This window comes from Cyrtonyx montezumae, unplaced genomic scaffold (genome assembly GCF_038088225.1).
Source record: "Cyrtonyx montezumae isolate F1298 unplaced genomic scaffold, pur_monq_1.0 scaffold_10, whole genome shotgun sequence".
In the NCBI taxonomy this organism is placed as follows: Eukaryota; Metazoa; Chordata; class Aves; order Galliformes; family Odontophoridae; genus Cyrtonyx; species Cyrtonyx montezumae.
The window spans coordinates 41,701,876-41,718,165 of record NW_027071826.1 but is presented as its reverse complement, the minus strand read 5'-3'; the positions used below and the strand labels follow the sequence as shown (position 1 = coordinate 41,718,165).

Here is a 16,290-nt window from a genome sequence, read left to right as displayed (position 1 = left end):
CCGTTACATTGCATTGCATTGTTACAGCCCTGTCCCACCCGGTCACTAGGATCCAAGATGACTACAGGAGGCAGCTCGCGCGCTGAGGTCCGATAGCAAAGTGTTTGAAAAGGCCACGTCTATGGCTGTGACCTTCGTTATCTGCAGGGAGCTTTTGTGAGGGAGGGGAGATCTGCTGCTCTGCAGGGAGCACCAGAACTAATCAGTTGTAATGATTAACTCCCGAGGTCTGGCTGGCAGGGATGGGGTCTTCGGGTTAGAAAGGCAGAACTCCTTCCAGAGTCCAAAAGGCAGCAAGAGAATGGCTCCAGCAGAGCTGCCTGATGGAGGACTTCTAGGGTGGGAGGCAGTCACGAGAAGCAAACCTCTCAGTCACTCTCATTGGAGGGCCAGCGAGCTACTGGCACCACTTCCACGCAGGGTGAGCCTTGTAGCTGTTAAGGTTATGAACCAAGGGATGCCAGGCTGGGAGGGCACTGAAACTGCCAAGCTCTGCAAACCCATGTGGGAATTCACCAGCAGATGTTAAGCTAGACCAAGCAGAGAATTAGCAGGGGCCTTGACTCCAGGTACTGGGGGGGCAGCAAGTTGTTGCTGATGTTCCTTCTCTGCTCATGGATTCAGATCCTACCATTTAAGAAAAAAAAAAATAGATGGAAACTAAAAAAGAAAAAAAAAGAAAAAAATAGGGGGTGAGGGGAGAAAGAAAGAGACAAAAAATGAGAGGAAAGACATCCTGTGAAGGTCAGGAGGAATAGGCGTTATCTTAGATACTGAAAAGCAGGACTAAAACCCTGACCCAGCAAACTCAGGGCGGATGTTATTGCCACGAAAATGAGAACGAAAACAAGAGTGTAAAACTCCAGGATCCATCCGCCCACTCGCTCCCCTCCCTCCAGCCGGCCTCGGCCAGCTATGCAGCATGTTTGCTCAACTGGCAAGGAGGGCTCCAGCAAGGCTCCTCTGGGATCTCTGGGGCTAAGATCTCCAGTTTCATGGACAACATCTGCCTTCAGCACCAAACTGCTGCCCATTTCCCAGGGCAACAGGGCAAAAGAGGAGACTGGAAAAGCAGAGTCGGAGGGGGTAACAGTGCTGTGGCAGTGTTGTTCAGGCAGATGTGGCTTGGCACAGTCCTGCTGTGGCACTGGAAGCATTGCTGACCCCTGCCAGATCTCTGCTGCTCTCCTGCTGACAGCAGTGTTTTTGAAAGAGCCCAGCCTGAGCCCAGAGGAAGAGACATCAGGGCAGGAAAAAGAAGAGCAGCTGGGAAACCTGGAGAGAAGGGAGGACTGTCCAAACAGCACATGGTCCACAAAGAAATTAGCACACACTGAGCACCCTTAGAGTGCCCTGAGTTCCATGGGCCCCTACTGAGATGGATTTTTGTCATGAGTCCTGCAGGGCAGGGGGAAGAGGTCTGAGGGTCTTCACAAAAGCACTGATGGTCACTGCGTCCTCTCCCAAAGGCATACAGCAAGCTCAAACATCAGAGTCAATCTTGTCTGTGAAAACAGCACTTCCTGAGATACTTTCATTTTTGTTTACTCTTTCCTTTTTTTTTTCCACATCAGATTCCAAGGAATAATACTAGTTTGAAAGAAAACCTTGATCCCAGCTGCATCTATCTTGGCACTGAAAGCAGAGACGGGAGAGGGGTTTCACTGAGTTTTGGCACCTGTGGCATCCTGAAAAAAGCACTTGTTCTCTGGCAGACTGCAGGGAGGGCTCTGTCACTTTCCTGGAGGCAGCTGCAGCTAACGGGTTTCAGTCAGCACAGGGGGAGGGATTCATTTCCCATCATAGTAACCCAATCTGCACATCTGCAAAATGGAGAAAATGGGAAGGATTCCAGGGCCTGCAAGGACACTGGGAAGGCAGCAAGACTGAGGATAGATGTCAGTGCATCCTTGCTCCTCCTCTGCTGCTTTCAAACTGGCAATTTGCTTGAGGCCTGGAAGAACTGAGGCCACAGGGAATGCAAAAAGTGATCCAAGCATTGCTGCCACACTGGTAGTCCCTCAGTTATTTACTTTCATATTACATACCACAAATATTTGATGTTGTCCTAACAGTAACTCTGAACTGCATGAACTGCTGGATGAGCTGCTCTCAGAGGAGGGCAGCAGAGTCCCCCAGATAACAGTATATCCCTCCATCAAGAGCTGGATGCTAGAGATTTTGCTGTTTCACGTTAAGAGTCACCAAAGCCACAGAAAATCCCCACAGCTCCAGAAAATCTCTCAAGAGAACCATTTTTGTACCCTTGCCATGTAAAAGGACATGGGTTCTGGCACTGGGGCCCTCTAGAACTGTCTCAGTCTGCCCATCTGTTAATTCCCTTTCTCTAGATGTCTCTGCAAAGAGGTATCCCAAAGCCGTAATTCCTCCCCAGACCCTGGTCCCTTGTGTGGACAGCCTGCCTCCAGAGAGATCCCACTGCAGTGCTCTCCCAGGTCTTCCCCCATTCACAGAACTCCTTGAGTGTTTGAAGGCATTTTCATCATCCTGAGTCATTCAGGGACCCTGCTAGGACCACAGCCCTATGATTCTTGCCATAAAAGGCCCTTGGGAGCAGCTGCAACCTAGCAGCAGTGTTTCAGAGACCTTGCAGCAAGCTCAGTCCCACAACAAAGCAGCTGAGATAGGCAGCACTGTGCAGCTTTCTGGAATGACGCTGGCCCAGAGCCTCTGCAAAACCAAGGCACCTCACCTCCTGTCTCAAATAGATGCCGCTTACACTGGGGTAACAGCCACACCGCGGTCATACTGCCTCATTGCTGGCCAGGGATAAGGCTTCAGAAGGGCAAGACAGTCAGGCTTTTTAGGTGAACACTGTGACACTCACAGATAGGGGAGGTGGAAAGCTATGTGCTGCGTCAGTCAGTCAGTTGGATTTGCTGTGGTTGGGCCAGCGAGACAACCCCTTACTCATCAGCGCCTGGCCACTGATAAGAGCTCTATCTAGCTCCACACCATGAATGTGAAATTCTCCCTGTGGCCCTCCCCGTGCCTGTACTTTCCCTGCCAGGTCTGTATCTCACACAGCAGAAGCATCATGCTGCCTCTTCTCTTCTGCCCTGCCCTCCTTCCTGCCCTAAGTAAGTCACCCCTGGCTCCAGGGCCAAGGAGCGGCAATGCACCCAGGGACACAGGGTGCTCATGCAGGAAGAGCCCTGATTAGGCTGAGCGCTCCAGACCCGTCCCTGTCACTTACATATTCTCTTTGCATGTGGGGTGGCAGCCCTTTCAAATACAACAAGTTGTGGCACCTTACTCCCATCAGATGTGAGCCTATATCCTTCTGCACATTGTGTGATCCAATACAGGACAGCTTCTGCCAAGACAGTAGAAGAAATCAGGAGATCTCCATAGTTGTGCCAGGCAGGAGTAAAAACTGTTTCCATCATTGCTGAAAAGTAATCAGGTCCACATATAATTGAACACACCACAGCCTACAGAGGAACTAAAAGCTCAGATACTGGCACTGAGTCCCACGCTTTCAACTATCATCTACCCACTATTGACAGCCTTGAAATTCCACATTAGGCAGCTGCCAAGCAGAAACTGTTTCAGAGAAGCAGCAAAACAACACCCTGCTCTTGGCTAGGCTCAGCCTCCCAGAAAGGAGAAACCCACCTTTGGGCAAATTAATCCCTGATGCTGATACAGCTCAGAGCAGCAACTTGTCTCCAAGAACGTGGTGTGTTACAGCAGGTCAGCAAACACTGACAAGAAAGTACGGGTGTGTAGGGGGCAGATGCTATTAGCTAGGACAACAGAGACAAATTCCCAAAGCAGTGAGCAGAAAGAAGGTGGCAGAGCAGACTTCAGGCAGCTCAGGTAACCAGGTTAGCAAGGCTCTCTGGGAAACTGCTTCTGAAGGCATTGGGGTTCATCAGTGTTTGGTCCCTGATTACACCTAAGTGCCATCTCTCAAAGCACAGGAACAAGCAAGACCAAAACATCATGCAGGTGGGGCAGAAGTTTGGCTTAGCTCAGCAAAGTTACACCAGGTTGGTGGCCAGCATCTAGTGGGGGTTCTCAGGGCTTCGTTTTGGGGCCATTTCTCGTCAGTGCTTTTATAAATGCTCTAAATACAGGACTCAAATGTATACTAAGTTTGCATATGCCATTAAATTGGAAGGAAGGTTTACTCCTTTGGCAATGGGGAAGCCTGGCAGAGAGGTCTTGGCAAACTGGATGGCTGCTGCATGAAGCTTAACAGCGGTGAGTGCTGGATTCTGTCCCTGCAATGGATCAATCCCTCTTTCAGGGACAGCAGAGACAAAGAGGAGAGCGATGAATTACAGAGAAATCTCTGCTGAGAGTCTTGCAGAGCATGGGCCAGGTGTTTCACAAACCTGTCAAGCCAGGAGCACTTGAGGAAGAGAGCGCTGCACGAGCCCTAAAGGGGGAAACACGTTATAGCATTTGTGCAAAATTCCAGCTCTATTTAATCTCCTGGGGCTCCCGGAAGATTGTGACACAGAGAAAGGGACCAAACAGGAAAGAATTAGTGGAAAATGCTTCTCCTCTGGCAGCCACCATGGCTGTGCCAGGAGTTAGCAGCAGGAGCGTGGAGCAGCCAGCCCTGCCTCCCCCTCCTCCAGCCGCCTCTATAAACACGCAGGGCTTACTCAGAAGATTAGAAAGGAACAGGGCAAAAGACAACAGAGTCTCTTTTGTAATGAGGAAGGATTATGGCATCAAGTGACCGGCTGCAGCTCCCAAGTGGGTTTCAGGCTCCTTAGTACACCGCGTCTGTCAGGTTCAATCCTCCCAATGAGCCAAGGGGGCAAGCAAAGGCAAGCTGCGGTGCCGGCCACAAAGGACCCAGCAAGGACACATGCAGGACCAAACCTCCACCGTCTCCAGTGCAGCTCAGGATCCCGTGACTGTGAGTATCTAGTCCTCAGAAGAGCAAAGAGATTCCTTCCAGGATTAGCTGATCGGTCTGTCTATCTTCTTGTGCATCTGAGCTCATCACTCCTCTTGCTTTCTCTGTCCACCGCATCTCTTTGTTCTCTGCACTTGCAATAGGCGCTCGTGTCTGTTTTCAGCATTACACGGTGGGTAACACAACTTACTCAGGAAAATCTGGCTTGATGCCACAAGATGCTCATTGCTGGGGGCTCTTGCAGCCTGGTCAGTGTCAGCTGATCCCCAGGTGTGGCAGTGAGCTCAGAGGGATGTGCCAAGCAGATGCCAGCAAACACAGGGAGCAGACACGCAGGGCTGGCAGTGCCACACGTTTCCCATCACCTTATGGGGAGTTGGGCCATGTAGGCTCTGTGCAGGAGCAGCTTTTCTGCCCCACTGACACCATTGTGCCGGTGCTGCAATGAGCTACCTTGCACCACCAACCTCAACCCCATGCAGCACTGTGAGCATGCCAGCTGCTGAGCAACAAGCAGGGCCAGCCACACAGGCTGTCAGGCAGGGAGCTGCCTTAAGAGCACAGGGATGCAGGCACAAGTGCTGGGAAAAGCCCCACATTCTGTGCCTGAGCAGAACTGTACAGGGTGGGCAACATCCATCACTTACATAGACAAGAGCTGAAGTTTTCCATGTTTGGTAAAAAGCGAATCTGCATTTGAGTTACGCAACGAAGAGTCTCCCTGAGCACTTTCAAGACCCGAAGCCTAAAGCAAACACTGCTTCCTGTAAGCGGCCCCCAACATATTTGCATGTCTTTCCATACATTTCTCATCTGTATAGCTCATGTGTATAACATCTTTGGGACTGTTACAAGAAGCTCTTCTCAGTCCTGTGCACTGACCACATGTGGGAAAGGCATGAATGTGTATGAGTCTGCAGTGAAAGGAGCATTTGTGCCTCTGGGGAGCTCCTGGCAGGGCAGGTGCCAGCTCTGCCCCTCAGATAGAATCGCTGAGGGGACTCAGAGGGAGTTAGGACAGGGAAACCCAAAGGAGGAGCAGAACCAAGAAGCCAGAGTCAGAACAAAGATGTTACTTGAAGCAGCCAGCAAACGGTGCAGTTTATCTTCACGGCACCAGCTGGCTTGGACATGAATTTTCCCCACCTAACTATAGGTCTTTCACTGGGATGGTTAAATGAGAAGGATGGGCACAAATTTGCCTACCCTCAGCTGCTGCTATAGACCAGTGAGGGCTGAATCGTCCCTGGAAGTACCTCCCAGTCTCCACAACTCAGGAAAGAGCCCAAGGCCCCTCTACGATTAATCTCAGTACCAAAGCAATGTCTAACAACTGTAAAATGTATTTTGATTTGATTCCGTCCATTTTTACATTGAATAATTATTCATAAAACCTTATCATGCTTCCTGGCATGGATTACACTGGCTTATATATATATGTATGCATATAACTTCAGGTTTATCTGAATGTCAGTCTAACAATTAATTGAAGAAAAATAGTTATTTACCCAGGATTAGAAAACAGTAAGTGCAATGGGGATGCTGCATGATTGGATAAAAATTCTTTCCTCTTTCAGTACAATTTAACTCACAACGTATGGTTGAAAGACTGGGGAGGTGTAGTTACTGGAATCTGTGCTCTGCGAGCCCAGCCAAAATCCATCCCTCAGCTCCCTGACAGGGAGGGCTGTCCTGCCTACAGGACCAGGACTGGCATAGTCTAGTTGTGCACATCAGCCCAAATTTAAAGACAGCTATAGTTGTTGGACAACTGCCAAATCTCCAGAAGTACCTTCCTCTGGATTAGTTTGTAGAGATCTCTCCTTTCTTGGGTTTTTGCATTCCTTTGATTTTATATATATGTATATATATATATGTATATGTATATGTATTATGAATATAATATAAATATTTTTTTGGCCAGCAATACTCCAGGAACACAGAATTTGCCAGGAAAAAAGGGAAAAAAAACAAAAGCAGGAAACATAAAACCGGGGGAAGGAACTTTGGAATTCATGAGACTGATCATTAATCTCAAACTGCTCTTTTTGTGGAATACAGCAGCATGTGGGCTTTGCTCACTCCGGTCAAGCAGCTCCACTTGAGCACTGACTATCCAACACTAGAAACACAGGCTATGTTCACTGTCATTGCAACCAGCTCACACAGAGCTAAAACACAGGAAGAAGCTGGAAAACACATCACAGTGATTGCCCACCATAAGCTTCCTCTTGGTTTTCTACCTTAACGACTTCAATAGATTTGTCTTTTGATTTCAGCTCTTTCTCCTGTTCTTTCTTCCCTCCTACCCACCTTGCTGGGACACCTAGAGTTTCGGTGTCCTCCCTCTGTGTGATTTGCTTGGCAGCTTCAGCATCTGCTCATTTTGTGTCTCTACCAGGATCCGTGATGACAGTGACATACACTAACCGCGTGGCCGATGCCCGTCTAGGGACCTTCTCACAGCTCCTGCTCCAATGGAAAGGCAGCATCTACAAACTGCTCTACTCTGAGTTCCTTATTTTCATCTCCCTCTACTTCGCCATCAGCCTTGTCTACAGGTGAGCATCCTTACACCAGCACAGCCACAGCCCCTCACTCTCAGCTGGTCTCAAAGCTGGACAACTGATCAGTGCAGGGTTGGGACAACAGTCCTGGGGAGAAGGAGCTAGCCAGCCACTCACCAGCCTTGTTCAGAGGAGGAAAGGTTTTTCCTCACTGCTGCAGTGGTTTAGCAGCTGACAGATTTCCTTTTTCGAGCCTGGAGAGGAACGCAGTTTCTCTTCCTGGGGATGAAAAGTTGCATGTGATGATTACCTGAAAAGAATGGCATATAGAGACAGAGGCTGAGCTAGTGCTGGAAGTGCTCTACAGTGGGAAGCATTTCTGAGAACAGACATCAGCTCTGAGGCTGCAGACCAGTCAGAAAGCAGCTATGCAGTGGGGTGGGACTGATTTGGATGGGAAAGCCAGGGAGCTCACCTTTCTGGGTGAATGCAGCATGGAAGCGAGAAATCAGCTCCAAGAAAGAGGAACTTGCATCGGGTGCTGTTGACATGAGCAGAGCTTGGACTGACATTTTACAGGATATTAAATAAAATGTGGTACACATCCAAGCACTGTGGCAAACCTCTGATACCACATAGCACATAGGACTCCCTAACCAGACTGCAGCAATTACCACTCAGCAACCACTTCAGGCTCCTTTGGACATGTCACCAGGGTGTTTTGAGCACTCCTCACATCACCCCACAGCCACAGCATGGTTGTGTCGTGGCTACGTGTCCTTCCTTTCCCTTGCCAGACTCTTACCCAGCAGGCCCAGCAAGGCACAGTCTCCTTTTTAAGGCTGATGCCTCTGTTCCTCCCTTTTAGGCTGATCCTCAGCGAAAGCCAAAGGCTGATGTTTGAGAAGCTGGCACTCTACTGCAACAGCTATGCTGAGCTAATCCCTGTGTCCTTTGTGCTGGGTAAGGAGATCTGACCGTGAACATGCAAGGAGGGGAAATGGGTAGCATTTCTTCTCTCACCCTGGCTTAACACAGTTCTTCAAGCAGGCAGGAATCACTGAGCAGTTCCCTCATTCTGTCTTTGTAAGACTCCCCAGACAAATATATCAGTTAACGTTGCAGCTGGGAGGTATGCACACAGCTTTCACTGTCCAGATACGCTGGCATGCTCTGGGTTCTACCAGGAGGGCATGATAATAAACAAACTGTGAAAGCCAAACTCTAGCTTTAGTGCGGAGGTCCAAATTACCCTCTAGGTCTGCCTTCACTCAATCCCATAAGAGCAGTGCCAGCCTTCCTATGTAAAAGCACACATCTCCCCTCTGTCAGGATGACTAATTTGCTCAGCTCACCTCCAGGTTTCTACGTGGCTCTGGTGGTGTCCCGCTGGTGGGCGCAGTACGAGAGCATCCCATGGCCTGACCGCATCATGAATTTGGTCTCCTGCAACGTGGATGGGGAGGATGAGTATGGGAGGCTGCTGCGTCGCACCCTGATGCGCTACAGCAACCTGTGCAGCGTGCTGATCCTGCGCTCCGTCAGCACCGCTGTCTACAAGCGCTTCCCCAGCATGGAGCACGTGGTGAGGGCAGGTCAGTATCAGCACTGCCTTTGGCACAGCTCTGATGCAGGCAGCTAGCAGCACCCTGCCACTTGACCTCCACTCTGGAGCAGAGATGGTGAAATTCTAGGACACAAGTTATCAGCAGTTGTCTAAATATGCTAGGCAACTGCACCCTCAGCAGTTCTGCACCTCCCTGCTGGCTGTGATCTGATCAGACATGCTGCAGACATCCAAAGTCTACAGCTTTCTCACGAGGGGAGCACAAGGGCAGAGAATGGCAGGACCCGAGGGAATGGCATGGAGCTGTCAGGGGAGGGGCAGGCTGGGGGTTAGGGAAAGGTTCTGCACCAGAGGGCAGTGGGCACAGTACAGGCTGCCCAGCCCCAAGCTGCCAGAGTTCAAGGAAATTTTGGACAACACTTTCAGACGTAGGGTTTGAATTTTGGGTGGTCCTGTGCAGAGACAGGAGTTGAACTCTATGAACTTTGTGGTCCCTTCTAACTTGGGTTCTGTGAAATGAGAAATTCTTCTTGCGCTTATTTAAAAATCGATGTTGTAACAAAACTTTCCATCCTTTTCTGCATCTTCCAAAGGCTGAATGCCCAAATCTTTCCTGTGATTATAACAAGAGATAAGCTGACTACCTTCTGCTCTCTGTGGCCATTCCTCTTTCATCTATTTTTTCCACTCAGGCCTCATGACACCAGAAGAGCACAAGAAGTTTGAGAGCTTGAATTCCCCCCACAACAAGTTTTGGATTCCATGCGTGTGGTTCTCCAATCTGGCTGTGAAAGCAAGGAACGAGGGGAGGATCCGGGACAGCGTGCTGCTCCAGGGCATCCTGAATGTGAGTATCAGTCAGTAGGCAGCTGAGATCCTCCATACAGATTTACAGGTGGAACTGTGGGGATTTCCAAAGGTCAGGCAAGGAACAGGACTGTTGAGGTAGGATGTCCAGGCAGTGAGCCATGTCTGTTCCTGGAGACATTACATTAATTTTGATGGGAAATACTCCACTGCCACTCTCCAGCTTGTGACAAAGTAGAGCTTTTTGTGGCCTGATGACACACTAGCGATGCCACATGCAGCAGAGGATAAAGAATGTAACGTCTTTCACAAAACTGGGACTGGGAGGAACCATTTGACTCACATCTAGGTATAGTCATAGGGGACACCCATTTAGCAAGTTCTAGATCACCCTTCCAGCATTCGCACATTCAAGTATCTTGAGGATACAGCTGTAAAGCCACAAGGAAGCAGAGGATGTATCCGGAAAAAAGCAGAAGTCAAAAGTATCTTAAACAATGCAAGGCCCTTGCATAGCTGCAGAGAAAAAAAAAAGACTTTGGAATGGCTCATCCTCTCTAAGATTCATGTGCTGAGAGACCTATGTTGTTTCTATTGCCTATAGTGAGTTTCATCCCTCTGGACTATTTATCAAGGCTCACTAGTTAAAAGAGATGGATATTTCTAAGATATTCTTCGTCTCTAACCTGCTGAGATGCTCATACTGTGAGGAGATAATCTCTGCTATGAAATAAGCCAGGAAAGGACTCTGGTCTCAGAGACATCCAGGCAGCAAGGACTTCCTCCTCAGCAAGTGTGAGACCCTGCTGGTGGCCTGCTGAGGAGGGGCTGGACACCCACGGAGTCCTGGCTGAGTTCTTCCTTCCAGAGAAGTGTGAGCAGGAGGGGATGGGCTGGAAAAGGTCAGTGTCCCCAGCAAGGACACACAGCCATAGTGCCAACAGGTCTTTCCTTTTCCCCACTACAGGAGCTCAACACTTTGCGCAGCCAATGCGGGAGGCTCTACGGGTACGACTGGATCAGCATTCCCCTGGTCTACACCCAGGTGAGAAGGGATGCCTCCTCATCCATGGCTGCACTGCCTGCCTATGCATGCTGCAAGGGAATCCCTGCTGTGCTCATAACTGCCCTACACTCAGACCATGCTGATGCTACATACAATTGGACCTCTCATCCACACCTAGACATGCAAGCCCCATGCTGGCTTTCTCACACACATAACCTCTAGGCACTCAGAGAGCCCAGCCTTACTTCTTTAACTCAGACACTACCTCTACAGAAACAGTCTTTAAACGCAAATCCAGACAGAAACTCTGGCACCAACATGCTCCTTTGTCTCACACAATCCAGCTTCTCAAGTAACACTAATGCACTCCACCATGGAATGGGAGCTGCTTGCATTCATGCAGTGCTGAATGTTAAACACGCACTGGCAAACCACATTTCTGCTCAGATCACAGTGTCCTGCAAACTAGGAGCAAATGCAATATTAGTATGCTGCATTACCATTCCATATTTACTCCTGGGGTGGCATGTTACGCCTCTGTGGCCCTGGCACATTGTTGCAGCTCCGTGCCAAAAAGCCCAGGAGCAGAAGAACACAGCTCCACCAAAGCCTTACTAAAAGCACAGCAAGAAGAGTCTCAGCTACAGAGATAGTCAAAATGGAATTTTAGGGCAGAGAGGGAGATACCACTGTAGTCTAAATCCACAAAACAGAGCCATGTCAAGCTGTAGAAAAGGCTGGGCCCAAACTGTCAGATCCTCTGCAGCCTCAGTCAGGTCTTGGAATTGTGAGCAGGGTTTGCCAGATGATCTGTAATAGAGTCCTCCCTGCAGTGCATGACCCATTTTTCTACAGTTGCCCATCCACACTGCAAAGTTTGTCTTTGCAGGCACCCTGTAACCTGTGCATCTTGAAACAGTCCTGTGCTGTTCCCTGCTGGGAACTGCTTGGCTAGCTCAAGAGTCTCGTGACGCTGAGTGTTTGTTTTGAACCTTCCTGCTAGACACACGAAGCTCGGCTGCTATTAATTTGAAAAGTGGAAGTTTCCAGTCTCATGATTACAGAGAAAAGTACAAAGTTCATTGTAGCCAGAAATTTGGGCAAGCAAACAGGCAAGTATAAAAAACATCCTTCCTTAGGACCAAATCAGAGGTGGCACTTATGCTTAGGGTTCCCCTCCCAGATTTGGAAAAGGCTTACCAGCATGGACCAAATCATGGGCTCAAGAGAACTATTAGGAGAAGAAAGCATCCCTTAAATCAGCAGCAGATCAACCACACTTGGTTATAAGGAAGAAATCTGTAACAGTAAGGGGATGGGAATTGAAGAGAAAGGTGCTGAGAAAGCATGTCAAGAACTTAAGTTTCTCTGGTGTGTCCCCTGGCATCTTTCCCAGGTGGTGACCGTGGCTGTTTACAGCTTCTTCCTGGCCTGTCTGATTGGGAGGCAGTTCCTGGATCCTGAAAAAGCGTATCCTGGCCATGAACTAGATCTCTTCGTGCCTGTCTTTACGTTTTTGCAGTTCTTCTTCTATGCTGGCTGGTTAAAGGTACGTCCAAGAAATTATGCCTGGAGTTGGAATCTGACCCACTGGGTTTTTCCCAGTTTGCACTCACAAAGAACCCAACTGTGTACTGTGGCCTACAGACAACATACCAGAAGATCAGCTCCACCTTTCCTAAGCTTGGGGGAAAAGAGAGGCAGTGAGCAAAGAGCAGTTACCTGTATACCAACGCCTCCTATAGTAACTGGCACTTCCATTTTTAAGCCACCCCTTTTTTGGGAGAAAGAGCAGTGCTCTGAATTCGGGACACATCACCCCTGAGCAGAGTTCTGGGCTCTGTCCAGTAGGTAGTCTCCTTGCAGGGAAGGGGTGGGTATGACTTTTGCTGTGTGTTCTCCATGTGCAGGTGGCTGAGCAACTGATCAACCCTTTTGGGGAGGACGATGATGACTTTGAAACCAACTGGCTCATTGACAGGAACCTGCAGGTAAAGTGAGGACAGAATTCTCTTGACCTACAAAAGGACTGCACCTGAGGGTTCACCTTGCCCCTCAGTCCATCTTCCAGCACACACTATGGATGCAGATTTTGTTTCAGACACTTACTACCTTCCAATGACACATCATTCTTGCCTCTCCCTGGCTTTTCCCACACTGTGCGTATACCTATAATCACCTCCTCTGGTTTCTTCTGTGCAGTAACTCTCCTCTTTCAGTCCCTCTGTAACACTAAGCTCATCAGTTCTAGTGAGCATATTGCTTTCATTTCTCCTTCATTACCGCTTTCCTTCTAATTAACCAAATCTTTTCATGCCAAAAGAACAAAAACAACCACAAGTGACAGGAAACCACATAGCAAATCCAGCTGCTCGTTTCACTTCCACACTACATTGCTGCCTTCTGCCCTGCATCCCTTTGATCACTGATAACAGGCTGCTCACCCCAACACTCCTGCTGTCCCCGGCAGGTCTCCCTTATGGCAGTGGATGAGATGCATCAGGATTTGCCCATTCTGGAGAAGGACCTGTACTGGAATGAGCCCGATCCACAGCCACCTTACACTGCAGCCACTGCTGAGTACAAGCGCCCATCATTCCTTGGATCAACCTTTGATATCAGGTGAGTGTAACTACAGGGTATCAGAACAGATCACATTTACATCTGAGAGCAGCTGCAGTGCAGGATATTATACTCGAGTAAGAAAGATCAACATCTTCCTCCCTTGTCTGTGAAACCTTGCTCTAAAATACTTACAGGCTTGTCCAAAGGTGACAGCCAGTATCTACCTTCACAAAGAATACCTCCAATCTCTTGTCCCCCTCCTCTACGATGAGCATCCCTGGGGTGGAGGGCCTAACACATAACTGATGTGGCAACACAGGGGAAGCTTGCCATCAGCAATGATGTTCCCTGTGCTGCCAGCTCCGCCAGCAAAGCACCATCTTTTGTGGCCACATAACAGCCTGTTTTGCCTTTCCCAGCATGCAGAAAGAAGAGATGGAGTTCCAGCCCCTGGAACAAATTAAAGAGAATGAGGAAGCAAACCATTCCACGCCTCTACTGGGACACCTGGGCCGGCTCCTGGGTGTTCAGTCACCAAGTTTCTCCAGGTCCTCTTCCCGAATGAACCTACTGCGCAGGCGAGGGGAGCCCACATCCCCCTTCTCCCATTACACGTACCAGGACGTGGGCAAGCCGGGAAACGTCGGTCAGCCAAGGGGAGACACCAGCACGCAGGAGCAGTGGGACACTGAGGACAGAAAACTAAGAGAGTTTGATGCCTTCATATCGACCCCATTTTATGAGAGACCTGGTTTCTACAGTGCTCCACAGACACCAATCAGCTCCATCCCCATGATCTTCCCTTCTAGACGCCAAGGGCGCAAGAAGCCCCCTGCGCTCTCCAGCATAGCTGCATGTTCAAATTCTCTTAAGGACGTCATTGTCAACCCCTCGCCTTCCAGGATGAGTGATACGTATAAAAGCCAGAGCTCCCTTGGCTCAGGTGCAAAGGAAACATTTATTTGGCCAACAGAACGGAATAAAGGTCCTGACTCGCTGGTTGTAATGGTGGAAGAAGAAAAGAGCCACTTTAGCAATAAAAGCAGAGAAGCTGCCATCACAGGAAGCCCAGAAGCTCTGTCCACAGCATCAGACAGCCCTAAATTCTCCTTCCTAGCAGAGTCCCCTAACCATGAGCAGCAGGGCAGCTTCAAAAATCTGAAGAGTTTAAAAGGCTCCCACCCTCCCTGGCTAACTCCGGAGAACGCAGCAACAACCACTCCCAATTCTGAGCCATCGAGTGCCTTCCCCCCACCTAGCAACATACTGCCTAGCAGCAGCACCTCCTTCTGCTTCTCGTTCACTCCCGTCTCATCTCCAGTGCTGGAGAGATCCCCTATAGGGAACACGGGCCCCGATGCTCACAGCCTGAGTTCAGAGGACACAGCTAGCGCACCAGACCAGCATCCACCAGAGGTTTCCAGGAGCACGAGAGACACGGGAAACAGAAATACCCCTCCTACAAGAGAGACAAGAAGAGCAGAAAGCCCATCCACTAATGACTCTGGCATCTCTCTTGCTGAGGGTGACTACGTGGGGCTGATGGAGGTGATCATGGAGACGAGTGAAAGCATATGTGAAGAGCAGATAGATCAGTACAGCTAGAGACTGAGACACAAACACCTATGCCAGGTATCCGAGAAGCAGTACTGCAGTATCCTCACACCTGGCCCACAGTAGCACTCATCCTAACAGGGCAGTGCTGCCAGACTTCATGTCTCTGGAGTATTATTCACCAGTAACTCACTACTACTGGACTCAGGCACGGTAGCAGGCACTTGACTTCAGTCCTGCAACAAGAAAAAAAACAAATTCTATATCCTCTAGCAAAACGAGACTTCTAGTGTTAGGTATTAGAAATGCCTAATTGTAGAACCATAGCTGAACAGATACTGAACACTCTGGAGCACAGGCATAGCCCAAAGCAGAAGAGGTAAGTAGTAAAGGATACTTCGTTACAGCAAGAACTGAAGCTCCAAGTTTACATGACTATTTGCCATAAGGCCCAGGACTACTGCACAAGTTGCTCCAGGGAGTGAAAGGGACTGAGGCACAGAATTTGCAATACAAACCCACAGTGCTTCACGAAGTCCTATTCAGCTGATGTTCTGCAGCATCACTAAGTGATGGGGGGAGGCCACTCCCAACAAGCGGCTGCCATCAACAGTATTTACATTGCTTGATGTTTTGTATCACACGTATTGATTTGAAAGCACTCAAAGAATTCGTCTGGACAGACAGCAGACGACATAAAGCAATGATTTTTAAACAAGCCTTCCCTAAAAAAAAAAAAAGAACAAGGCAGATGTCCAGGACCCACTTGCTTCCTCATTTTAGTTCCCATGCAACAATAAAAGCATAAACAGTGAAGTTCTTCCTCTTTTCTCAAGAAGCTGCCTATTCCCTCTGATCACAAGGAGCACATGATACATTCAGTCCACCCACCTTCCTTCCAATACCCTCACAACATATCCAAACCCTCCATCTTCCAGGCATAGCTCTTCAAACTAGGCAAACCACAACACAATCCATACCTAACACCCTATACATTGTGTCTGGGACAAGTCCTGCAACAGTTTCAGTCTAGCTAATAGTAGGGAGCTCTTCCATCCTCCTTCCCCATATGCTTTCATTCAGAAGTATGTGCCTGTCTAACAAAAGTGGCACTTATCTAAAATCACAGGCAGTAGTCTTCCTCTTCTTGCACATTAAGACAGAAGCTTTGGTGGCAAAGGCACTTTGCTTCAGCTCCTAAGCAATCCCTGCAGCTTTTTCTCCCTATCCAGCAGTATCCACTAAAATACACAAGTGCTAGATTTAAAGCAATTCCTCTAATGTACTTCTTCATCCATGCTCAGCTCGAGATAACTTTCCCAGTTAAGACTACAGTGCACAGCCCTACACATACACTTTTTGAGGAAGAAAAAAAAGCAGAAGC

The 16,290-nt window shown here is 48.9% G+C and overlaps 1 protein-coding gene across 1 annotated transcript; it reads left to right on the top strand.

The window, feature by feature from the left end:
- The first annotated feature begins 4,667 nt into the window (after positions 1-4,667).
- Positions 4,668-15,083, top strand: BEST1 (bestrophin 1). The gene is made up of 10 exons (XM_065755099.1): positions 4,668-4,900; positions 7,302-7,461; positions 8,276-8,370; positions 8,769-9,002; positions 9,667-9,821; positions 10,749-10,826; positions 12,184-12,336; positions 12,698-12,778; positions 13,258-13,409; positions 13,772-15,083. Exons 2-10 carry the CDS (start codon positions 7,310-7,312, stop codon positions 14,955-14,957), a joined length of 2,286 nt encoding a protein of 761 aa, XP_065611171.1. The 5' UTR covers positions 4,668-4,900; positions 7,302-7,309; the 3' UTR covers positions 14,958-15,083.
- Positions 15,084-16,290: the final 1,207 nt, after the last annotated feature.

Coding starts and splice junctions, on each gene's coding strand:
- BEST1 (XM_065755099.1), top strand. CDS start 7,310: ATGACAGTGACATACACTAACCGCGTGGCCGATGCCCGTCTAGGGACC. Junction 8,371..8,768: donor CCCTGTGTCCTTTGTGCTGG/GTAAGGAGATCT, acceptor GCTCACCTCCAG/GTTTCTACGTGGCTCTGGTG. Junction 12,337..12,697: donor TCTATGCTGGCTGGTTAAAG/GTACGTCCAAGA, acceptor CTCCATGTGCAG/GTGGCTGAGCAACTGATCAA.